We start from the raw sequence: 26079 nt of genomic DNA, 5'->3' as shown, positions 1-26079 counted from the left end.
GCTCTTCTGTCTTCAATAGGCTTTATATGTGTACAAGAGTGAATGTTATGGTATCTACAAAGAGAAGTTGAAATACACAGTAAAAATACAAGCAATATTGAAACCAAAAATAGTGATTTTTCCCAAATAATTTGCTGTTGCGAATACAGTATTTTACAGCCAACAAGAAAAAAGCGAAGCAAAATACAATGACCACCAGATGTACATGGAGTTTTGAAAACACAAATTTTGCCTAAGACGGAAATGACTGACTACTATCAAATTATCAAATTGCTTTGCTTTTTCCAAAGAAGTGTGTACTGTATGTGTGTGTCTGTGTGTGTGTGTGTGTGTGTGTGTGGGGGGGGGGGGGGGGGGGGTACAGTATGTATTCATAGGCCTATAGACCCTTTCAACTGCAGAAACAAACAATCCTAAGCGTTCCTAAGGCATTTCTGGAGGCACAGAAAAATGTATTGAGCTAATGGTAACATGGGGACAAACAAAGATAGAGTAAAAAGACAAGTTTTACATAAAGTCAACTTTTTGTAGAACATTACTGTAAGCTTAAGTCCGATTACTGTAATTTTCCTTTCAAAGTATCTGCAATGGTTCTGAATATTTCAACCGGAAATCCTCTAGGAGCAGATTGAAAGGGTCTATACCTATAGAGAGTATATCTATTCATAAGCCTATACTAAGGCAATGATTGGATGGTGTTCAGTAAATTAATGAGTGTTTACACATGTAAAGAGAGAGAGTGAAGCACTGGTGATTTAGTGTGGTATTTTGATGGGTTGTGTTTGAAAAACAAAATCAAGTTACTTCCAGTTAGATTTTTGTGTGTTAGGTAGAAAATTGTGTGTGGTGTTTTGCAAAATGTGTTTTAGTAAATTGAAAACTGAGTTTGATTTGCGCCACCTAGTTGAAAATGAAAAAGCAAAAACGAGGCATTGTAATTGCAGATATCTTTGGCTGACATGTTCAAAACTGCACGGAATTTGAAGTGTATCATTATGACTCCCTCTGAATGCATGGCAAGTTTCATGGAATTCCGTTCATGGGACCATACAATAAATTAATATATGTGTACATTTAGTGACTACACTACGCACTCATGAATACACGCAAACACACACATCAAGATTCATGCACACACACACACACACACACACACACACATACATAAACGCACACACACACTCACGAAACAAACTAAAATACACACACAGAGAAGCACACATACACAAAAGCAAACACACACATACACTCATTTACATACACAAAAGGTGCAAGAGTAGGGGATGGAGTTAGGATGGAGTAGGAGATGGAGACAAATTGACAAGTGATTTATTTTTGAATAATATGCAGGACTGATTACTGGTCATAATTTGCTCCGCTTTGCGGTGCATCTATATCAATTTATCTGGCCATAGTGCCAATTCAGACCTATTAGCCTACCAGATCAGGGGACACCAAAGACATTGTGATGTTCCCACAGTGATCAGTCAACTAATTTGGGTTCAGAGGCAATTGTTCTTAGGTGAAGTATGAAAGCTTAGTAGGCTACTTAGCAAAGGGTAGGCCTATAGAAAGTGAAGCCTGGAATAAATGTTTGTCGATAAGTGCACAATGAATGCGAGCCCAGAAGAGGGCGCCCCTGATTCAATGTGTGGAGGCAGAGTCTCCGCTAACGCACGTCTATCATATGACCACGACATATCAAGCAATGGACGCCCTAAGGCCAGCGAGTTTAGCCAGCATGCTGCGGAATCACAGGAACCAGAAGACAAGCTGCCTCTGAGTTTGTGTTTTAGTGTGTTTTGGGGCATCATGGCTCCAACGCTCCTGCAGAAACTCTTCAGTAAAAAAGTCGGTAGGCCTACGTGCACTGATAGCGCCGGTGGACAGGAGCAACGGTAAGAGGTTTTTCAGAATTATTACTGTAGGCATAACGCCGCTGGTGTAACTGTTACCGTGGTGATGGATGATGTCAGACTACAGGAGATGTCGCCGGGATGTGACTGCACATCGTGGAGCGTAACATAGCCTACTCAGGTGTTAGGCTGCACCTCTGATTGCGTGTCAAATAACCTACCCAACTCAAAGCTTTTCTATGACGAACTGTTCTGCCGTGCACACAGCTGGTCGCCAGAAGAAGGATCATTGTGGAGCACAATTCGATAGCCTACTCTAAATTGCCAGAAGAAGATATTATTTTGCCATGTTTGGCTACAAATAGCCTACGACACTGACAATGTGTGGGTCGGACCAGATCACATGCGTATTAGCCGGTTTGTCATTGGCCATCATCAGTTCGAACCGGTGAAGCACCCGATTTGTTTCCCCATACAATTCATGTTTCCCCTCTAGGTCTTTACACGGAAGCTCTAGTCGGTTACCGTAGCTGAAAACACGGAAAACGCAATACAGCACTGTGAATACGCACGATAACCTAGCAACAACGCAAGAACTTCAAAACAGTGGCGTAAAGGAAACAGGAATTCCGGGGGAACCAAATCGGGTGCTTCACCGGATTACGGACTGGGTGACTACCTATGGTGACTACGCGAGCAATAGCCCAGCTAGTCTAGTCAGTCTCGTGGATGAGTGGTCTGGATCTGTTGAATATTGCACGTTCAAGCGAAACGAGTGCGCGTCTGCACGTTCTCCTCTCGAAGCAATTATTTTACTGCCGAGCCATTACGTAACAGCCGTATTATTCAACACACCACATTGTCGGACAGTTGAGAATAGTCAACTGGTCAACAGTAGTTTAACAGTAAATTATTTTGGCTTAGTTATTTCAGATAGATAACGTTGTTTTAGCCTACTTCGTACAGCCTAGATGATTGCGCTCTGTGTTTTGCTAAAAGAGTGAATATATGATAGTGAAAGTGGTCGCATTCTGACCACATTGTCATCTAAAGGTATTTACTGAAATGTAAGTGTCAGTAAACGTGCCAGGCTAGCAGATGTCAAACTCCTCCCCGTCACCGCTAAAACAATTACATATATCACAGGGATCAATCAACTTGGGCACGTTGCCCACTACAGTAGCATAGACTACCCAACACAATCGTATCACCTTCCGTCATGCCTTGGTAGCCTAATGATTCACAAGGTCTAGGCTACAGTAGTGCAGTGAGCTTGAGAGGTAAATCCTTCAGAAGTCCCTTATTTTCATGTTCAATGGACCCAGTAGGCTACATTGGACTCAGTATCTATGGCATTTCGGTATTGAAATAAGAATGTTACATTACTGAATTATTGCGTGTGTCAGAGCTGTTGCGAGTGGTATGCTGAGGTGAGCAACTTTGGCTACTGAGAGTGTCCTATGACGGACAGATCACATGATTGTGTGTGTGTGTGTGTGTTGGGAGGACTGAAAGAGAGGGTGTGTGATAGTCATGTGAGTTTGTGTGATGTGAGACCAGCCGTCACTGTCATCAGGTCAAATACCCGCCCTCCTGCATGCGCCCCCCCCCCCCCCCCTCGTCCAGACAAGCTGTAGAAAAGTCTGTGTCTTTGGAACTAGAGACATTTATGTGTGCAGTGTGTTGAATACATTTGCTGGCATGTCGTGGACAGTTAAGTCAGTCTATTGACAATGAAGATCAAATATAGCAGGAGATGTGGCACAATGTGTGGTCACTATCCGGCGGAGTTGTCACCCAGCAGGTACAGAATTTGTGTGTGTGTGTGTGTGTGTGTGTGTGTGTTTATAGAAGTCTAAATGTCTGTTTAGTGCTTATGCTAACTTCTGGAGTGGATGAGAGGAGAGTAGGTAGGATAACAGTAGTCAGTATCATGTGCTAATCCTGTTAGCCTGATCCTCTCCACTCCTCTCCTGTGCTGTTTGTTGGGAATTGTGTGTGGCAATTATGTGTTTTTGCCTTGCCAGGTTAGCAGTCAGTGCCACAGCAGTTGTGGTGTTTCGACCTCTTTTGAGCACCTTTGTACAGAGCAGCTCATAAATGGACTGACACACACTGATTGTCAGCCCACTGCATCCAAATGGAAGTGTATTTTAGAGACCCATCATTAGGGAGGCACTTATTTACTTGCCATTAAAGCCTCAGAAGCTATGGGCAAGTCCTCAACCCTAAGGCTGAGTGAGTGAGTGAGTGAGTGAGTGAGTGAGTGAGTGAGTGAGTGAGTGAGTGAGTGAGTGAGTCATGCAAAAAGTCATGCGTTTTGGAAGCTCACTCAGAGCAGAGCTAATAAAAAATACTCCCTAATTGATGCAGGCTTCTTCGTTGCCAAAGTATGATCATGTGACAGTCTCTTTCTTTTCTTTCTCTCTCTCTCTATCTCTTTCTCTACACACACACACACACACACACACACACACACACACACACACACACACTGATTAGAGGGAGAGTGTCTGGAGGATGCTGGACTGTATTGTCTACAGATTTCACATAAGCCTAACTGTTGTGTGAGTGCTTGGGTGTGTGTCTGTGTCTTGTGTGCACTTTTTGTCTGTTAGTGTCAACTCTGGACATGTGTGTATGAGAGTGTGTAGTGGCAGTACCAGTCCAAGCAAGCTCTTACAATAGCTCTCTCTCTCTCTCTCTCTCTCTCTCTCTCTCTCTCTCTCTCTCTCTCTCTCTCTCTCTCTCTCTCTCTTACACTCACACTCTCTCTCTCTCTTACACTCACACACTCTCTTTCTCTCTCTCTCTTACACTCACACTCTCTCTCTCTCTCTCTTATACTCACACACTCTCTCTCTCTCTCTCTCTCTCTTACACTCACTCACTCACACTCTCTCTCTCTCTTTCTCTATCTTTCTCTTACACTCACTCACACTCTCTCTCTCTTTCTCTCTCTCTTACACTCTCTCTCTCTCTTTCTCTCTCTCACACACACACACACACACACACATATACACACGTCACACACAGTACCAGTGTGAGAGGATAAAGAGGGCCTGTGCGGTGGGGCTTTGTACTTGTGTGTGTGTGTGTGTGTGTGTGTGTGTGTGTGTGTGTGTGTGTGTGTGTGTGTGTGTGTGTGTGTGTGTGTGTGTGTGTGTGTGTGTGTGTGTGTGTGTGTGTGTGTGTGTGTGTGTGTGTGTGTTTGAGAGTGTGTGTGTGTGTTTGAGAGAGAGAGAGAGAGAGAGAGAGAGAGTGTGTGAGAGAGAAAGAGGGAGACAGAGAGAGAGAGAGAAAGAAGGAAGGAAGGAGAGAGAGAGAGAGTGAGTAAGTGAGTGTAAGAGAGAGAGAGAGAAGGAAAGAGGGAGGGAGAGAGAGGGAGAGCAGTATAAAGAGAGACTGTGCATAGCAACATGTATTGTTTTGCAGCTGGGGCAGAGAGTGCAGGAAGGAGCATTGGACTATTCCACACTCCAAACACCACACACACACACACACTCACACACACACTCTGACCAAACACACACACTTTCTGGGTCTCATGAAATACACACACAGATGCTGGTACCTTGAACGATTCATACACACTCACACTCACAGTCGCCTGGCTGGAGATGCGGATTGCATGGAAAGGGGCGAGGGAGGGACGTTTGGGTCAAGCAGCGAGTCCTTGGAGCCAACAGGACGTTTGAGGGTGTCGGGGAGTGTGTGACCGATGGGCACTCTCGGCCCCTGCTCCACATGTACTTGTCAGGGTACCGCTATGGTCTTTACATGTGGCAGGCTGTTTGTGCTCTTCAAACATCTGATTGATGTTAGGATGGATTACTGAGTGTCAGAGTCTCTTGATAGAATGGAGAGCAGGTATAGTAGGGCAAGTCCATATATACTGTCTGTGTGTGTGTGTGTAGTGGGGACCAATGTTTTTAAGTTTTATGGTTTTTTTATTTCCGCAATTGCATCACACTTTTTGACGAAATTAGTAATGAACTACTCAACAATGGTGTGCATCTCACATGCTTGGCACAGTATATGATTTCCACGTATACAAATGATTTTCTGTCTCTTGTCTGTCTCTCTTTTTCAGTTGGGCCTTGGCTGAGTTTGAGTTGGCCCAGATCAGACTAATTGTATACCAGGATTGTGAACGACGTGGGCGACAAGTTCTGTTTGACTCCAAAGCTATCAGAAAACTTGATGCTGTCGGAACAGTAAGATATAATATGCACACACACACAGACATGCACACACCTATCTTTTTTATAACTTTAAATGGTCTGGGAATTTTTGAAGGTGGTGATTGTCAGCGGTTTCACACTATACTTGTACTTATCTGTTATGAATGAATGTTGATATCCTGAAAGCTGTTTAGGTTGTTTTAGGTGTTCTACAGTATGTGCTTAGTTAGTACTGTGTGTGTGTGTGTGTGTGTGTGTTTCTGGGGGGGGGGCGGGCGTCACGCATCACATGCCCCGTAATCTTGCCTGCTTGGATCCCATGACAGGTGTGACTGATCAGCTGCACAGGAGAAGTAGGTCAGCAAGTTTAACATCCCAGTGTGTGCGTGAGGCGCTTTCCTACGTGCAGAAATGAAGGCATTGCTTTTTTGTGTGTTTTTTTTTTGGGCAAATACAGAGTATTTAGAATTAAGAATTTAGAATTGTTGTCTCACTTAGAATAATTGTCTGTCTCTCTCTCACACACTCCCTCTCTCTTTCTTTCTCTCTCACTCTCTCTCTCTCTCTCTTTCTTTCTCTCTCCCTCTGTCTCTGAAGAACAGAGCTTGTGTTTCTGTCAACTGGGTTTGTGGTCACATGAGCTGCTCTGTTTATTCAGCTCGCCCACTGTGTTTGTGTGTGAGTGTGAGTGTGAGTGTGAGTGTGAGTGTGAGTGTGAATGTGAGTGTGTGTGTGTGTGTGTGTGTGTGTGTGTGTGTGTGCGCACACGTTGTACAGAATAGATACAGAGTAGATTTATCAGTATTTGCATTTACTTTACATATTAAGTCAAGTCAAGTCAGATTTATTTTTAAAGCGCATTTAACATGCACATAGTGCAATCCAAAGCGCTCCACAAACAAGACACATAACAACAACACAAAAGATGCCGGATGGAGCGGCGTAGTCGCCAGCGTAGCCTACCCATGACATCAAGACATGACAAATACATTTAAAAAATAACAAATACAAAAAATGCCGGACGGAGCGGCGTAGTCGCCAGCGTACCCGTGACACCAAGACATACAAGACAGACAACAAAACAAATAAAAAAAGAAAATATATTGAAAAAGGGGAAAAAATGATGTTAAAATTAGTCCAATTTCCAAACCAGCTGAAAATGTCCAAGGGCAATGATGATCCGTGAAACTGCGCACAGAGCTGTGTCTTCACAACCGATGCAATGCCAACAAAGTTCTTTAGTAACTGACCAACCCGGTGAATTCACTGGCAGTCTGGAGATAGCCAGATAGCCAGCTTTATGTAGTATGATTGGGTATGCACATATAATTTCACTGATAATCATTCCTATAGTGAATATAATGGTGTGAATTGACATTTTATCACTAAAAGGATATTGTGACATTGTGCTCTGTAGTCAAGCTGGTGCCCGTGTGTGATGTGATGTCTGTGTGTTATTTTTTAGATATCTCTGATTCCTGACTGTCTTTCTCTTTCTCTAGCACAACACAGAGGAGACCAGCAGAAAACAAAGTGCAACATGTGACATTGGTCACCAGTCTGGTCAGAAAGATCCCCCCCCCTCCTACCAGGTGAACATCCAATCCCACCTCCAAACTCCAACAGGGTTCACCTGTTAACTTATTAACCCATATACCGTGATGCTTGCACTTGACAGTGAGAAAGTTGTGTGTGTTTGCAGTACACCAGGCCAGCGTCAGATGTGAACATGCTGGGTGAGATGATGTTTGGTTCTGTTGCCATGAGTTATAAAGGCTCCACTCTCAAGATCCATCACATCAGGTAAGTCAAGCATCCTATAAGGAGATGATTTAAATATCATTACTGAAATGAAATGCACAATGCACACCTTCACCTCCTGTAGCACAATGAAAGCATGATTTATACATTTTCAAAAATCCAGATATCTATTTCTGTTGTTTCATTTGGCTAATGCTACTAAGGACCATTACATTTTTATTGAACTTTATTGGAGTTCATTTGATCAGCAGCCTTACTGCTGTAGGGTCCTTTGTCTCCCATTCACCTTAGGCCATGTCCACACAACAACCGTTTTCGTGAAGTTTGTAATCGTTTTGGCCTTGCTTCCACACGAATACGCCGTTTTAGGTGACCAAAAACGATAACTTTTGAAAACTGGTTCCAAGGTGGGAACTTTTGAAAACCCTATTTTCCTCATGCCGTGTGACCATGCAGAAACGGTGTTTCAGTGACGACATAGGCCCACCCCTAACCTCTGCGCGATTTGATGTAGGCAAAAAGTGTCAACTATTAGTAGCCTAATGAAGGTAAATGGCATTATAGCAATATTACAAATGTGGCGACAGAATAGCCTAGAACTTAGGTATGCCTACTAGCGTTTAGTAGTTTTTGCACTTGTGGTGATAGCCAACAGCTAATATGAATCGCGGACTATAAGCAAAAGTAAGTAAAGGAGATTATTTGCACCTGTGTTCACCAAATAAAGGACTGGACTGCACCCTTCACAAACCGTAAAAATTTACTTTATTAGTTTTACAGTTGAAAACTGAATTGTGCTCAGGAATACTTTATGAGGTTTTCTAAACAAAGTTCAGGAGGAGCCTTAGGGATGATTGACAGCAACTCACCTGCCTGCCGCCGCCAGGGTATTTAAGCCTCCTTTCCTTACGCCACGCGCTCCGGTGTTTGCAAAATTATCCCTCCTCCCCCATTTCATTGATAGCCCAGTTACTCATCCTCCTGACACAGGGGGGTGCAAGCCATAGATATATACACTAGATGTCGCCTTGACTACTGCTGTTCATTGGAACGAATGCGTCAATCGAGACGCCATCTTGCTTCAGTGATCCACTCCTTACACAGGGGGGTGCAAGCGGCCATCGCTCTACTGTGATCTCCGCTTCAGGCATTCCAGGACCACGGCCAGCTACCTTGCCAAATATGCGCTTAACTTCCACTCAAGCATAGCAATCATACCGACGGTGAACTAGTGAAACTCACGTGACTGCTTCAGAGAATGCATAGACTGTATAAAATAGAGAACTCTAAATTCTATAAAATAGTGAACCGTGAAGCATCTGCACCTCCACGGCGACATCTACTTGCCTGGCATATGCACTACAGCGTTTTCAAATAAGGCAAATTGGTGGTGTTGATAGATTCAAGTAGCTTATGGTGCTGTTTTTAGCCTCTGTCTTCAAATCTGAAGCTCAAATGATTTTTGAAGACATGCCGATACTAAGAATTCAGTGGACAAACGTAGGAGACCTGGACAAGCATAAACTCGACAAATGAGGTTCAGTTACAGTACATGAGTAGTTACTTGACTTTGGTATGAGCAGCCAAAGGGAGCTAGTGTAGAGTCATGGGCAGTTGAATGGTATATACCACCTTGGCTAATCAAAGACTAGGGGGCCTTGAGCTATGCCATTCTGGACCACTGGCTATGGTGTCACTGCAGAAACAGAATTGTCCCCTGAAATAGCTTTAGAATGGTGAGGGGAAAAGATGATGAGATGTCATATTGAGTAAAATAGGGTCTCAGATTCCCTGCAGCTTTTGTTGGGCTGAGACATTATGAGGCGAGATGGATGCTAATGTTGTGTTGGATGGCTTAATTGGAGGGGATTACCAGGAACTCTGTCTTCCACAGCCTTAGCTGAAGGTGGCGTTCACTCATTTTGACTACCAAAGAGAAGGACACTGAATACATGATGATGTTCATGTAAAGGACACAGTTTTCCAAATGTGCTCAGAAGGAGAGTGTAGCATGGAAGAAGGTGGTCCAGTAGTCTAGTGCAAAGTGGTTGGAAGAGTAAATGTTCTTTGATTGGACACCATCACTTCCTGTCCGTAGTTTCTTTCTCTGAAATGAAGAGGCCTGCTTCCATGGGCTGCTCTGTTCATCTCTGGCTAGATCTAGTACCAGATTCTTAAACCCAAACATGTCAGAGCTGGACATTTGTATGAAGATCACACCAAGTAATGGTGGCAGACATTCATTAAATGAGACCTTCTAAAATAAAGTCATAGTGGCAGACATTCATTATATGAGACCTTCTAAAATAAAGTCATAGTGGCAGACATTCATTAAATGAGACCTTCTAAAATAAAGTCATAGTGGCAGACATTCATTAAATGAGACCTTCTAACATTCCTAATCCGATACTCCATATCTGCATGCTGTTATGAAGAACAGAGTGAGCTAACCCTATCTCTAGCTAAGGCCTGAACCTCTTTAGACATAACAAAAATATAATATACAATTATGAAACAAAATAAATCATTAACAGAAGCAAGCTGAGATCTGATATGGTCATGTGTCATCAACATAGCGGTGAGAAGAGAATCCTTGTAAGGAGCTGGAGAACACGATGATGAATTGGGAAGATTCTCTACCACCGCCTCAATAAGAGTGTCGGGAAGAGCGTGACTGTGGTCCCTTAGATTAGTGGTTCCCAAAGTGGGGGTCGCGAGACAACATTTCCAAAATTAAACATTTTCAAAAATAAACAAAAATGTTAAAACTATTATAAATAGCATATTTTAGCTACAAATAGTTATTACATTTCCAATAAAAGCCTTTTGATTTTCTTTGGCCCTTCTTACCCCTGATGTGATTACGACAGATTAACGGCATTGGCAACAGCATCAGTTTCAGCAGGTTAGCATTGTGCTAAACATTATGTACTGACATGTGCACATAGGCTTTAAACTCAGGATATTTTTGTGAAAATGAAATGATTATGGTTGTTAGATTCTAAATAATATGATGGTTGTTAGGCTGTTATGTTCTTTCGTGGTTTTACACTTGTGTTTTGATAGGCCTGTTGCGTGTGTGTGTTCACTGTTGCACACAACGTTTGTATACTTCTACCACCTCTGGGGATAGTGGGGGTCGCAAGACACTGGCACCGTTATTTTGGGGGTCGCGGGCTGAAAAGTTTGGGAAGCCCTGCCCAGATGACGTGTAGTAGATGATCATGATAGTGGAGTAGGGAAGTGGGTGATAGTGGTGGTGTAGTGGAAGAGTTTTCTACCACACTTTGATGCCCTTTCTGAGGATGCAGTGAGTCAGTGGTTCACTTTTAAAGGATGCTGTCAGTGGTTCACTTTTAGAGGATGCTGTCAGTGGTTCACCTTTAGAGGATGCCGTCAGTGGATGCTGTCAGTGGTTCACTTTTAAAGGATGCTGACAGTGGTTCACCTTTAGAGGATGCTGTCAGTGGTTCACTTTTAAAGGATGCTGTCAGTGGTTCACCCTTAGAGGATGCTGTCAGTGGTTCACCCTTAGAGGATGCTGTCAGAATGCTGACGGATAAAATCTTTCACATGTCCTCAGGAAGTAGAGCCTTCTGGGTGAGGATGGAATTTCAGAAGGACCAGGAGAGGTCCCCAGGCAAGTGGACACCCAGGGATTTGGGTGGGTCTGGCACAGTGTGTCTGCCGCACTTGGAGGTTGATAGTGAGATCTCTGGTGTGGAGATCCACACTGTTGTTAGAGCAGCTGGCTGTGCTGGCTCTCCTCCCCGTGTGCTGTGCTGCTGTAGCTCAGAGCAGGACTGGATGCCTAACCTAACACACCGCAAATAGGCACATCTGTTTCATAACTACCTTTTACCAAGTCTTTTGTTGTGGCATTGATAATCTAACCGGCATGTCTTATCGCTAATTTGTGGTCTACCCAGAGGCCGTAGATGGTGTGTATACTGTAGACCCATGCTTCAAGGATGTGAAAAAAGGCCGCTTACAAACTGAACATTGTTAATTATCATGTGTTTGTGTGTATGTGTGTAGGTCTCCTCCCCAGCTGATGGTCAGTAAAGTTTTCTCTGCACGTGTGGGCAGCAGTAATATAGGAAGCACAAGCACGTAAGTGTCACCCTTTGGATGCGCTGTCTGACCTACTTGTTTGTATGTATGTGTATCAGTGTGATTTGCTAATCTGAACCCGTTCTTGGCTCCCTAGCTTGCAGGACAGTTTAGATTCAATCAGCCAGACGTGCCCAAGCTATAACAGCAGCATTGGTAAGTGTATTCCTATATTTTAATAATACTAAGTAAGTTGCATGTGTATTAGCTGCTTTTGAACTTGCATCGGATAAGACTAACACTGTGATAAACTGAAAGATACACTCAGAGGTAGTGATGGGGACGAGACCGCCTATGCCGAGTCCGAGTCAAGACCTAGTCTTTGAAGGGTCGAGACCGAGTCCGTTGGTTATCAAATACAGTCGAGTCCGAGTCAAGACCGAGTCTTTGAGGAAGCAAGTCCGAGTCGAGACCAAGACCATAAAAACATGTCAGTTTTCATATTCATGATTTAATACAGTGGTCCCCAAACTACGGCCCGCCACCTCATTTTGGGTGGCCCCCAAAAACATGTCCGTGGTATATAGCATCTGGCCCGCATGGGAGTACGACATCGTCAAACTATAACCTCCGTAATTTCCCCCATTCATTCTCTATGGCGAGTCTTAACAGTACACATGTAATACTCTTTTTGTCCACTGGTGGTTGTTTTGGCGCTGTTTCGCGTTTGCCATCGAAAACTGAATAAAATGTAGGCCTACCTGCAAACAATGTAAGAGGCCTATGCTGACTGCATCATTGCTCAAAGTATTCTACAAGTTTATCAATTAATTGTTAATAACTAACTAACTTCTATTCAAGTCATATTTCTGGGACTTTCTGGGATAATTGTTTACTCGTTCAAATGTTCAACAAAGTTCTCATCAGGTGAGTGAAAGTGATCATTTCAGATGTTTTTGTCAGCACTTCATAAAACTCTCATAGTTTGAGAACTTCAAATTATTTGTAGGATATTGCTTGTTCACAACTTGAGCTGTGTATGCAAAGACACAGAGTTCAGAGTTCACACATTTTGAATAAAATACACTTTTGGGACACCCTGCTAATACTTTTGGGAATGCTATTTTTTATTAGTATTATTTCATTTCAGCTACATTTTACACTGATATGGCATGATTGCAATATAAGCACAGCTAACAATGGTATTAAATTGCAGTAGCCTATGATTAAATGTAATGGAATATTCAACTAAGGTAGACTGCTGTTGTTCACAGCACTAAGCTATTTATGGTTACTAATATACTCCGAGTCTCTGGCCCTCTCTTAGAGCCAGGCATAGTGAGCTGGCCCTCGGAAGAAAAAGTTTGGGGACCACTGATTTAATATCACCCCAGTTAATAATCAACAGTTAGGCCTACAGACGGCAGTATCTTTGCATTGCACCATGGGATGTCATTTTCAAATAATGCCTGTCAACATTGAATTTTATTATTATTGTTGTTATGTGTACGTAAAAAAATGCGTTGGTCTCGAGGACTCGGTCTGAAATTACGAGTACTAACCACTTAATGAGTATTCTTGTTTCATGTAATATCATGAACATCAGGTTATGGGCTGAACTTCTCTCTCTCTCTCTCTTAGCTCATAGCATGCCAGTTGACATGCCGGGTCGTGGTCGCAGTGAGGATGGAGACAGTGGCATTGCACACTCAGGTACACCCAAAATGAATACACGCACCTCACACTCCTACATACTTCGCATACAGTGTACGCATCATACATACACACAAACACAGGCACATGTAGGACTTTTAGACTGAATCTGAAAGACTTTTTGACCTATGGCTCCCGCGTCCACATTACTCCATCATATTCAAGCTCCTGAAACGGAAAGATTCGAATCTGCCGGCGACCCTATATTCATTTGAAGTCGAAAGGAGTTGACTATTAGTGTGGACGATTGAACGCAGAAAAATCTGAAACAGATGACGTACAAGTCCATGCTCCCTTCCTGATTGGACTACCTGAGCCCTGTAATGACTTAAGACCTTGTTCTGACTACGTGTGTGTGTGTGTGTGTGTGCTCTTTCTATAGCTTCTCTGAGTAGTCTGCTGGCCACACCCCTTCCTTCACCTGGCTCCCCCACCAGCAGTGGCAGTAGTTACCAACGGCGATGGCTTCGTAGCCAGGCAACCAGCCTTCAGCATGGACCAGTTCCACGTTGGTGAGGTTGTGTTATGCATGTGTGTGTATGTGTGTGCGCGCGTGTGTGTTTTGTTGTGACAAATTTATTTTTTATTAGTTAGTACACTGAGCACTATTGAGACAAAATCAAGTCATGTCAAAAGTTGTAATGTGGAAAACCACATCACACCAAAAGAAAGGCAAACATAATCATACACCTGTGTGTGTCCTCAGGAGCACAGATGAGATGTTTAACCTGTCAGATGACAGCTGTGGCTCCAACCCTGCGCTGGTTCGGAGGAAGAAGATTGCTGTGAGCATCATCTTCAGCTTGCCAGAGAAAGAAGAGGAGAACAAGGCGTTCCAGGAGTTCTTCTTCTCCCACTTCCCACTGTTTGAGTCCCACATGAACAAGCTCAAGACCTCCATAGAGAGGGTAGCACATGTCTACTCGCTTCATGCAGGACTGACTACTGACTTCATGCAGGATTGACACTACTGACTTAATGCAGTACTGACACTACTGGCTTTATGCAGGACTGACTCTACTGGCTTTATGCAGGACGGACTCTACTGGGTTTATGCAGGACTGACTCTACTGGCTTTATGTAGGACTGACTCTACTGACTTCATGCAGAACTGACACTACTGGCTTGATGCAGGACTGACACTACTGACTTCTTATAGCAGAGGCATTTATAACCCTATGAAATGCAACCATGAAGCACAAGCCAAATATAAAACAGCTGGTGCTGTGTGTGTGTGTGTGTGTGTGTGTGTGTTCTCCAGGCTATGATCCTTTGCAGGAGGATTGCAGAGTCTTCTCAGCGGGTTCAAGTGTACTTGTGTCGCGTTATGGAGGCTTTAGGAGACTTCAGGTAATTAGCAGTGATGAACACTGTCAGCTGATGTGCTTTTAGTCAAACAGAGATGTTGGAATTCCGACTTCCCAAATCTTTCACGTTTTCAGCAGTTTTTAAAAGCGAAGTAGTCTCTGGCTGGAATCTTTTGCTCTCCTGGGTATGTCAGGCAGATGTACCATGGTGACGCTGAGCTCTTGCTGTGGTTTGACAGGATGACTATCTGGAACCTGTACATGGCCCCACGCATCAGTGAGCCTGTATGGCTGACCATGGTATCCCAGAGTGCCGAGCGAAATGCACTGTGTCAACGTTTCCTCAAAGAGATGAGTCTCCTGATGGATCACAGTGGCAAAACCCAGTCAGTACATTTCAGCTTGAGCTTTGATACCTAAGCTTACATACAAGACACATGGCTTGAGTTTGTGACATTTATTTTAGAATGGCTTTCTAGGAATGTTCAAATAGCCATTAAAGTCCACTCACTAACATTCTGCCAGCAGAATACTGACTTGTGTTTCCACATGGTTTCAGAATGTTCAACATTCAACATTAGCTGTAAAATGTGATATGAGTGTTTTGCTGAAGTGAATAACAGTGATGGTTACTGATTTTGTGTTTGTTTACAGGTTCCTCTCTGCTTTACTCACTGCTGTTCTCATGTATCACCTTGCTTGGGTCCCAACTGTAATGCCCAGCCACCCGCCAATCAAACCCATCTGTGAAAAACGTTCCTCCCATTCTCTTGATCTGCTGGCCAAATCCCATCCCTACAATCCACTATGGGCACAACTAGGTATTCAACACGGATACATTGAAATGTTCACTTAAGCAAGCTGCCTGTCTAATCATTTGGTGAATACATTTTTTTGTGATTGCTTAAACACAATTTCAAGAAACTCACAGTTAGTGAAACCTTAAACTCAAGCAGGAAAACATTCTCATCCTCATACATTCTCAGCCTCATACTTTTTGGGAAAAACACAGTACTAGTTTGAAAAATACTAAACACACTTCTCTACTTTAGATATAGAAATCTAACATAATATCACATCTTTACCATTTCAATAAGAGGACTAAATTTACATATCAAAATATATTTTAGTAACATTGGTTGACTATGTTGTAAAGAATCAGTTTAGCCATTCGACAAAAATGATGCAAGGCCTTATAACTGCACTTTCACAGCTGTATATTCTATTAAGATATGTTCTGCTCTGATCCCCAGTGCAGTAGGAAATGGATAGATGTATTGACTGATTTCACAATAGACCTCTGAAGTTCGCCCACAGAAATCAGAGTCAGAACCAGAATCAGAATCCGCTTTACTGGCCAAGTTTGTGTATACAAACAAGGAATTTGACGCTTGTCAGCCCTTGCTCTCAATGTACAGACATCCAAAAACATAAAAATTTTCTGACTGCACCATTTGACCAGCTGTTCCACCCCCCCATCTGTAAGCAGACTCGTCACCGCCCTGGATTAAACCAATGACACCGTCCTGGATTAAACCAATGACGGCGGAGTCGTCTGCAAACTCCAGCAGTTTCACAGACAGGTCCCCCGAGGTGCAGTCCTTAGTGTAGAGAGGGGAGAGTAGAGGGGAGAGTAGAGGGGAGAGTAGTGTAGAGGACTGGTTCTTAGTGTAGAGGACTGGTTCTTAGTGTAGAGGACTGGTTCTTAGTGTAGAGGACTGGTCTTGAGTGTTGTGTTGGTCAATATATTCTTGTACTCTAAACAATCCTCTAATCATACTTTAACAATATCATATAAATCAGAAAAAGAAAAGCAGAAATGCCGAAAGTGTTTAGTATTGTGCACAGTATTGTGTAACTATTTCAAACAGAATTAGATCATATAATTTGTCTGTGCGATCCAACATCAAAATAGTTTGCCTTAAAACATAATTATAGTTTTGACTAATTGTGTGTAGTGTTTGACATTTTTTTTTCTTCTAAATTGTGCTTAAGCAATTGGTTAATACTACCCTCTGGTGGCAGTAAAGGAAAATGTAGTCCACATCCATAAAATGATCGTATGCCTGTCTGAAGTTATGTGAAGGTTTTTGACTATAACTGTGACTGTGATGATGCCTGTGTATATTTACATTTGTACAGATACAGTGTGTTATATAAATATGTATTGATATGTGCGGATGACTGGGTGTGTGTCTGTGTTGCAGGTGATTTGTATGGTGCGCTGGGCTGTCCTGTGCGCGTGTGTCGTACGGTGGTGGTGGGTCGGCGGAGGGAGTTGGTGCAGAGGGTGCTGTACGTTCTCTCCTACTTCATCCGCTGCTCTGACCTCCAGGAGAGTGATTCCAAAACGTTTGACGTGGTCAGCCCAAATCCTCCCACACCCCAGGACCAAACAGACAATCCTGTCAGACCAGCACCCCGGGAGGTGACTAAGGCCCCCCCCTGCCCAGACAACACCTGTGATCCTACGCAACCCCTCTCTCAAGATGTCCCTAATCCAGAGCAGACGACCGATCGATCATCTCCCCCCTCTGAAGCCGCCCTGGGACCAGAGGAGACCTGGGGGAAGCCTGTCTCTCTGCCTGAGGTCCCTGATCCCAGCCTATTCCCTGAAAAGACCAATGACAGCCTCTTATCACTGAGCACTCAGGACTCAGAAACTGCTCTTGAGTGTTTGAACGCAGGCTCAGACACTGTTGGCATAGAGACAGAATATGATGCGTCCAATCAGAGCCCTTTGCTTCACAGGGCTCACTTCCTCATTGGGGAGCAGGAGGAGGATGTGCAGTTCAAAGAGCCCACTGCTGCCTCAGGAGAGCTCGGCCTGAATAAAAAGTGGTCCCTCCGAGGTTTGATGGACATACGGCAGAATGAGAGCTTGGACAGTGCCCTTGGAGACAGTGATTCTGAAGAAACACCTACACGGCAGCCCTCTGAGGCAACAGACAAATGTCATGAACTCCCCTTACCCAGGTAACATAACATTAAAACAAATACAGAACACGACTGCACCAGACATTAACATCGTTTCAGTTAAAATACTAGACATTTGGGTCATTCCATGTCAAATCAGATACGGTTGTTGGTGCACCATCTCAGATATTGTTCAAACCTTGCCTGTATCTAGAATGGGTCCCAAAACTAAGGCCTGCAAAATATTTCTGGGAAGCAATGTTTGGGCATTAATACAATGAAAAGTATTGTTCATAGGCAGCCCAAACTTCGTAGGGTGGAAGACAAACATGTTCTCAGTATGACTAAACCATTAAAAATTAATACGGCATCCACATTGATTTTCTACAAAGCCCTACATTTGGAAAAAAGTGCAAAAAGAGTGACATTAAGGGTACATTTATTTAAAGCACCAATGTTGTACCATAGATAAATAAATAGAGTCAACATCATTGTTTCACCTGAGGGACAAGAAGGAAAACACATAGGTTTACAATGTAACCAAGTAAGTGTATTTATCTATAAAAAACACATGGTACATCATTGGCACTTTGTACATGAAATGACTATAAACTAAGCTATTCCCACATTGTTTTTTTGTGTTCCTACAAGCTACCCCACCTGCCATTTTAGTCCTATGAAAAATATCCAAAAATGCAATCACACCAAGATTTATGCTTAATATTTTCATGTGCATTTGTTGCGGAGACCTCGAATATTGGCTCAACATTAATAAAGTATTGTATTTGCAGACAAGATACTGATTGATTCCATGTGGGTAAAGAAAATGAGTTTACAAGACCCCCAATATCACCAATTTTGCATTTGGTTCCAAATCTAGGGCCTCATTTAATATACACATGGGCATGCCTCCTGATAACATGTTTGTCTTCCAGCCTACAAAGTTTGGGCAGGCCAGGAATAAAGCCTTTTAAGATATTAATGTCCAAACATGGCTGCCATGATTAGACATTTTTGGGAGTGTAAAATTTATGAAAAATTAAGGCTGGAAATGTATGAAAACCCCCCTCAAAATGTTTTGGGACTTAAACATTATGTAGACAAACTTTGAACAAAATCTGAGACGGTGCAGCAACAATTTTCCTGGATTATGTCTAATTTGACATAGAATTACCCATTTACTGTTATTTTAAAGTAGAAAGCCAAAGCATAAAACCAGCGATCTATAAGTAGCCTACCTCTGAAGGCATGCAAAAACCACCAACAGCTGAGTTGGCCCTGCTAAAAGCTTTATTGTATGGTAATTGGTGTGCTTTAAGTTGGTGTATGTAACAAAGTTAATTTTGAAAATATCTCAAAACTAGTTGCCTATACAATAATGCATCAGAAAGTTTATTTTTGGGTTCAGAAAAAAGAAGAAAAAAAATAAAAGTATAAAATGAATGAACACTGAAGTAGAATTTAGTATATTTGAATTAGAATACACATTGGACAGCAATGGATTTTTTTTGTAAGTAGCAATTACAGACATGTGAAGACTAAGAGGTGATAAACAAACCTGTTATTCTCACCATCAGTCAGGGCTATTCACTAAATGTACTTCTGTGGTGTCCAAAAAAACTGTAAGCACAACTTGCACCATGTCCATGTCTAAGTACCTTAAAGGCATGCAAAAACCACCAACAGCTCAGTTAGCCCTGATAAAAGATATGTGTATGGTAATCTGTGTGCTTTAAGTTGGTGTATCAAAGATAATTTTGGAAATTATCTCAAAACTAGTTTTCTATACAGTAATGCATCAGTAAGTGGCACTTTGTAATTACATTTAGTTACTTTTAGGTTCAGGAAAAAGATAAAAACAAAAAAATGAAGTAGAATGGAATCTAATTTAAGATGTAGAATGTAGCAAAATATTTTTTTGTAAGTAGCAATTACAGACATGTGAAGGCTAAGAGGTGATTAAACAACCTGTTATTCTCACCATTCAGTCAGGCCTATTCATTAAATTCTTTATGTAAGGTTTTTTGCCCGACATTGCTCATCATTTACTTATAAGGTCATTGCTCTTACATACTTTGGCCTATAATCAAATGCCTGACATCTTTGGAAAGCTGAGACACTGTAGTTTCTTGGAAAATAATCAGTGTGATGTACTGACACAGAGTTACAGAGGCTAGAATATTGTTTTCTCATTCTGCCGGATAACAAGCATCTCTGAACTGACCACATTTTCAGTCCTCTAGGTCACTTGATATGACTTAGAAACACAACTGAGCTTAGCCTAGCATCAGGTCTGGTGAAGCTGTGTGCAAAAGTAGATCAATATAGAATGAAAACTACTTACTTTAGACCGTTATTTGCCAAGGTATGCTCATGCTTTTTGTAAAATCCCCTATGGAAAGACCCCATAGGAGTTTTGGCTATCCAAAATGCATACTGACAATCAAATGCTTACTGCACATGAACCCCTTTGTGTAGAAGCATAATCTTGGTCTCAAATGAAAGGTAACACTCAGGTTTCATGCTTGCATTTGAATGATACTTTAGGGGTTCTGATATGAAATGACTACGCTAAATATGGAATAATTACAAAAAATTAATCTGACAATGTAAAGCACTACACATATTTTACATGACAAAAAGTGTTGATTCCCAAGAGTCCAAACTTTCAAATGATGTATAATATGACTATGCTACATAACAATCTGGGGTGCGTTTCCCAAACCCATAGTTGGAAATTGCATTGCAACCAACAAAGTTAACTTAGCTAAGCTAACTTAGTTAGCAACTATGGTTTTGGGAAACTCGCCCTAATGTATAAAAATGATTTAAAATGTTGGGGCGAGGTGGGGGCGGGGGTAAATGTCAAGGGGCTGGAACATGTGCTGCATAACAGGTTTTAAATGTACTTCTGTGGTGTGCAAAAACTGTTAGCACAACTTGCACCATGTCCTTAAATACATAAGAAAAATGCACAAGTTAGCAAGCTAACTAGCTTTTATCAGTGCCCGCAATGTTGGTTTTTGCAAAGCACATCTGTTTAGCTGATAGCTTGCTAACACTCTTTACACTCTCCTATTATCTGTGATGCATACAATCTCATTCAGCTCATTGTTGTGTTTGTGTGTGTGTGCGTGTCTTTCCGGTAGCTGTGAGATGAATAGAAAGCCCAGTGTGAACCACTTTGGCCGTTCTCTGTTGGGAGGTTACTGCCCCCAGTACATGCCGGACTTTGCCTTACACGGAATCTCTAGTGACCAGCGCCTCAAGCAGTGTCTAATGGCCGACCTGGAGCACACGGTATTGGTAAGGGCCCTCATCTACTGTGACATTAATGTGTGCCACTACACTACAGCCTGTCCAGTACTAGGCATTAATAACATCTAGGTTGAAGTACACACTAAGAGATAAGTTTTCAGTATACATAAGCATGAACGCTTTCCTTCAAGGACATCAACATTTCCCAGTACAAGGACACTGGACAGAGTTTGAAGTTCCTTGTGGTGTAAGCCTGTGTGTGTATATTATTGTGTAATATAGATAGATAGATAGATAGATACTTTATTGATCCCCAAGGGGAAATTCAAGATGTGTATACGTTTGTGTTACTCCAGCATCCAGCGTTGGATGAGCCTGTGGCAGAGGCCGTGTGTATCGTGGCAGACACAGACAGGCTGTGTGTCCAGGTAGCCACGAGCCAGCGGCGTGTGTGTGAGGCAGGGCGCCTGGGGAGAGACGTGCTCGTGTCTGGACTGGTCTGCAACATCCTCACATCAGTCTTACAGCTACAGAAACTCAACCTCAGTGCAGAGTTTGTGAGTACAGCCCTAACCAAATGAACAGTTATTCACTCATATTTATCTTCATGTCATTAACATTTCAGGAAGCGCTAATACATTTGTTTTCATGTGTGTGTGTGTGTGTGTGTGTGTGTGTGTGTGTCTGTTTCTCAGTGTGTGATGCACCTTGAAGATCGCTTACAAGAAGTATATTTTAAAAGCTGTACTCTAGCAGAGTATCTGAGAGGACAGACCAGAGTGCACGTGAGGGAGTTGGGACTGGCCTTAGGGTAAGACTATGGAGAAGACCTTCTGTTTCACTTTTTAAAGGAAATGCAGAAATGTTCTTTTAATTGCTGAAGAGGCCACAGGAAGTGAATGTCCTGTCCTTACTGTCAACCACTGCATCATGTAGGCCAGTCATTCCCAAACTGTGGTCCGCGGACCACTAGTGGTCCGTGAGGGTACTGCAGGTGGTCCGTGGAAAAGCAAAATAAAATATTAAATAATATATTTTTTAAACCTTTATTTTACCAGTAAATGCTAACATATATTCTAAGAATATGTATATTCATATCAAATTTAAATGTAAATTAAATAGTAAAGTTATTGTGTGATTATTGTGTGACTAAAAGGCTAGTGGCACTAGGCTGTGACGTTCAAGTGCAGTGCCGCTAAGCGCTAACGGTTAGAAGAACTGGTTAGAACCACATGGATCGGTGGATGGCAACAGGTTCTCTGAATAGAAAAGAGGCAGATGTTAACTCTAGTTCTACTAATAATGAGGAGATTGACAGTGAGTTGGGCCAGATTCCTCATAAAGGTACAAAAAAAGGAGGGTGAAAAGAAAAATTATCTTTCTCTGTCGCTCTCTCCCCTTCTCTATCTCTCTCTCGCTCTCAGACAGACAGATGTTCTTATTACTGTAACATTATACATTTAATAATATATTGTTAAGAAAATACGTTGTTGAAATGAACTTGATTATGCCATCGGGCGCTTGAGTAAATAAATAAATTAAATACGTGGCAGCCGTTGTGTGCAGTAAACTTTCTTTTAACAAGCCTGTTGTATCCGCCCTTTTACGAGTAGCCTATGCGTCAAATATTAATTTCTATACGAACCAAGACAGCGGATTCCTAAAGAAACGCAAACACCCACCCCATAAGTGTATTTAAATTAGCTATGTACAGTGACTCGAACAGTCAAAACCGCTTGGAGCTCCAGTGGAATTTTTTATTTCATGACAAGAATTCAAACACGGTTTGAGCACGGTTCCAATTTCTTGGGCAGTAAAAGCTCACGCTAAGAACAAACCCAGATTTTGTTTAAATCTACACACTTCATATTATGGCTACTGAAAATGTAAGGTTAATTTATCAAATGCTATTTTGAAGTATTAAAAAACTTTTTTTTTTTTTTAGACATATTGGTGCTTTTACGATAGCCTACTAATGTGATGCCCAGTTATAGGCGTAGTTTTAGTGCTAGTAGGCCTATTAAGAGGTGCAGATTAATTCAGGTAGGGCTGTGTATAGACATTTTATTAAGGGTATTATGAGGTGGTCCGCGAAAATTCTTCATTACAAATAGTGGTCCACACTCACAAAAAGTTTGAAAACCCCTGATGTAGGCTACCTACATACACTGGCATTGTCAGATGCTGAGTAGACGTAATACCATTCCTGTGTTCTAACACTATTCTCTGCTTCTGTATTCTCTTTTATTTTTTTGGGGGGGGGACACAATGGATCTCTCATGTCTGCTGTCTTCATCAATGGATCTCTCGTCTTCATCAATGGATCTCTCGTGTCTGCTGTCTTCATCAATGGATCTCTCGTGTCTGCTGTCTTCATCAATGGATCTCTCGTCTTCATCAATGGATCTCTCGTGTCTGCTGTCTTCATCAATGGATCTCTCGTGTCTGCTGTCTTCATCAATGGATCTCTCGTGTATCTCTTGTGTCTGTTGTCTTCATCAATGGATTGCTCTGGGTTTCTTCTGGTCCTTGTGGATTTCTTCTGAATATTTGGGATCTCCTCGGATCTCCCTGCGCTACAACAGGATTGAGTCAAGTGATCTGCCGTTGCTTGCAGCAGTGGCCAGCACACACTCCCCTTATGTGGCTCAGATCCTGCTTTGAACATACCAACCAATCAGGACCCATTTAAAGGACTCCCTGTGGATTTGTGTGTGTGTGTGTGTGTGTTCGTCTGTGTGGTCTCAGAAGACGGGAGATGGGCTGGATACATGCATTTCTGTGGCTGGAATATACACACACACACACACACACACACACAGATATATACAGTATACACACACACACACACACACACACACACACAGACTTATGGCCTCTTGTCTATGCTCCTGATTCCTTATTGTGTAAATAATTGATTTTCCTTTATTTTCCATATATGGAAGGGATGGGCATGTTGTGTTAAAGGGAAACTGGATTAGTACATGTTTACATGATGATGTAATGTCACTGAGAAGCTGTGTGGTAATCAGTGTTCAGTGAGTCTGTACAGAAATGAAGTGTGAATGTGAATACATGTGTGTTGCCATTGCTGAGTAGGTGTTGTCAGCTTAGTCTGTACTGAAGAGCTACTACTAATGCACACAATGCATACAAAATGTCTTTTTTTATGGACTTTTTTACTTGTAGACTAACTCTTGTCTTCAGGTTCACCACAGTAATGGAAATTGCAGCCTATTAAAACAGTTACAGGTTTTCATTCCAGTTTTTTTTTACTTTTTAGAAACTACCTCAGCTGATATGTGTAAAGTATTTCAGTCTTACATGACCATTTCCTGTGTCTGACAAGACACTGTGTTTAAGACAGTGATGATCATTTCCCTCAACAGTTTAGATCCTCAAGTCTTACTGTTTTAGTGCCACAGGATGTACCTGAACTGACCATATGATTGGCTGTTTTTGAAAGGTTATTCCTTATTCCTTTCCAGGTCTTAGGGTATGAGTATTATGGTTTTGAATAAACCCCTCTGATGCATATCAACAGCTCAGACAACAACGGGGGTAGAAAAAAAACAGTTCTCAGTGAATCAATATATTTGTACTGGCATGTGTTGTGTGTGAGAGTGTAATGTGTTTGTTATTGATAATGTGGGGGATGAATGTTCTTTCTAAGATGTCTTAAAGACTGTTCAATAAACTCCATTCTAGTAACAAAGCTAAGGGTGAGTGTGAGCTCAAGCTGCAAATACAGCGCTGCACTGTTTGTAACAGTGACTTTAGCATTGCCCATGGCGGCTTAAATGATTGCAAAAGACATGTTGAGGTGAGTTTAAAGGGACACCAGGCAAGCCTGATGCTTTTTCTCTACGAAACTCCCCCTCGCTCGTTCTGAAGCTCTTTTCCTTTTCTTTGCGTCTTCCGTCAAGGGTTTTCGATGCTTCTTCGCCGGCTCTTCCATTATACACACGTTTGCAACAATCTCTAGCGTTTCGTTAGCCTGCCTCTGTGCTGTAAACTGATCCTGCTTCGGTCGGCGGGTAGGATACACCGAACTTGCAAGTGGGATATTCTTCCTACAGGCAGTAGGGGCGGGCGAGAGAGCCTTCATTCACCCCGTAATGAGTCATTTAACCATATACCGACTTACGAAGATGATTAATTAACACAAAAACGTTGCCTGGTGTCCCTTTAAAAAGTGTCATTTCATGTGCATATTATTCAGGACTAGCCTACTAGATGGCTATTTGCCAAGGCTACATAAAGACCAAACTACCAAAATCTACATATTTTATTATCACAATTTCTAACTATAGGCCTTCTTTATTTGGTGTGCTGAGTAGAGACAATTAATTAACAAAGGCTATTCAGTTTTTATATTTATTTTATTTATTATTATTATTTTATTTATTTTTTTTGGGGGGGGGGCTTTTTGCAGGTTGGGATGTCTGCAAATACACACAAAACACAACAAACATGCACACTTCTGATAGGCCTACACTGCCTATCCAGAGGTGTTTCAGCTAATACCAATAGAAGTGCAGTTGTGTTGTTTTGGAGGATATAGCATTTTGGATCCAAACTCTCCAAACCTACAGCCTACATGGCGCTATGACGAGAATAACAAAAGCGGACATTAATATATTCCCCTCCCGAAAAACATGAGGAAGTACACACTGCAGCGCAGATTACGACAATCAATAATTAATGTCTCAGACCTACACGCAATAAACAACGCTACGTAAAGAGAACACTTTTTCAATCTCGTCACAGCGCCGTTACGGGTGCGCAAAAGTCTTCACATGATCTAATATGATGTGCTGTTGTCATATGAGAGGAAAAGCTACAAAGAGTCCGCTGAGTTGCACCTGTCTTCAACTGGGACTGTGCAAAAATGGCCGAGACCGCGGCGATCGCGAATCATGGAATACCGCCGGGGGGGGGTACTAGGCCACCACTGGCGTTGAAGCCTGTAGGGCTGAGCTACACCAGGCACGTAACTGAAGCGTTCCGTTTGCGTTGCGTCTGCTGCAA

At 42.3% G+C, this 26079-nt stretch overlaps 1 protein-coding gene across 2 annotated transcripts; it reads left to right on the top strand.

Annotated features, from left to right (window-relative positions):
- Nucleotides 1–1722: 1722 nt before the first annotated feature.
- Nucleotides 1723–24722, top strand: fnip2 (folliculin interacting protein 2). 2 transcript variants are annotated; one of them, XM_076295485.1, is made up of 17 exons: nt 1723–1898; nt 5950–6073; nt 7543–7632; nt 7743–7843; nt 11840–11914; nt 12012–12070; nt 13496–13567; nt 13950–14079; nt 14274–14475; nt 14829–14917; nt 15114–15260; nt 15529–15695; nt 17082–17850; nt 20940–21096; nt 21405–21605; nt 21744–21859; nt 23634–24722. In XM_076295485.1, exons 1-17 carry the CDS (start codon nt 1813–1815, stop codon nt 23710–23712), a joined length of 2664 nt encoding a protein of 887 aa, XP_076151600.1. In that variant the 5' UTR covers nt 1723–1812; the 3' UTR covers nt 23713–24722. The 2 variants fall into 2 exon arrangements, with proteins under 2 accessions (XP_076151600.1, XP_076151601.1); XM_076295486.1 differs by lacking the exon at nt 1723–1898 and adding an exon at nt 3554–3660.
- Nucleotides 24723–26079: the final 1357 nt, after the last annotated feature.

This window comes from Alosa pseudoharengus, unplaced genomic scaffold (assembly GCF_046254945.1).
Source record: "Alosa pseudoharengus isolate Yale_2024_CS ecotype anadromous, Long Island Sound unplaced genomic scaffold, YU_APseudo_1.1 YU_APseudo_1.1_scf_2, whole genome shotgun sequence".
NCBI lineage: Eukaryota > Metazoa > Chordata > Actinopteri > Clupeiformes > Clupeidae > Alosa > Alosa pseudoharengus.
This window is presented reverse-complemented; position numbering and strand designations above follow the sequence as displayed.

Bases quoted from the DNA above. Each gene is read 5' to 3' on its own strand.
- fnip2 (XM_076295485.1), top strand. From the start codon at position 1,813: ATGGCTCCAACGCTCCTGCAGAAACTCTTCAGTAAAAAAGTCGGTAGG. The intron at 21,097-21,404 runs GTAAGGGCCCTC...GTGTTACTCCAG, and splicing joins ACCTGGAGCACACGGTATTG to CATCCAGCGTTGGATGAGCC. The intron at 21,860-23,633 runs GTAAGACTATGG...GCGCTACAACAG, and splicing joins GAGTTGGGACTGGCCTTAGG to GATTGAGTCAAGTGATCTGC.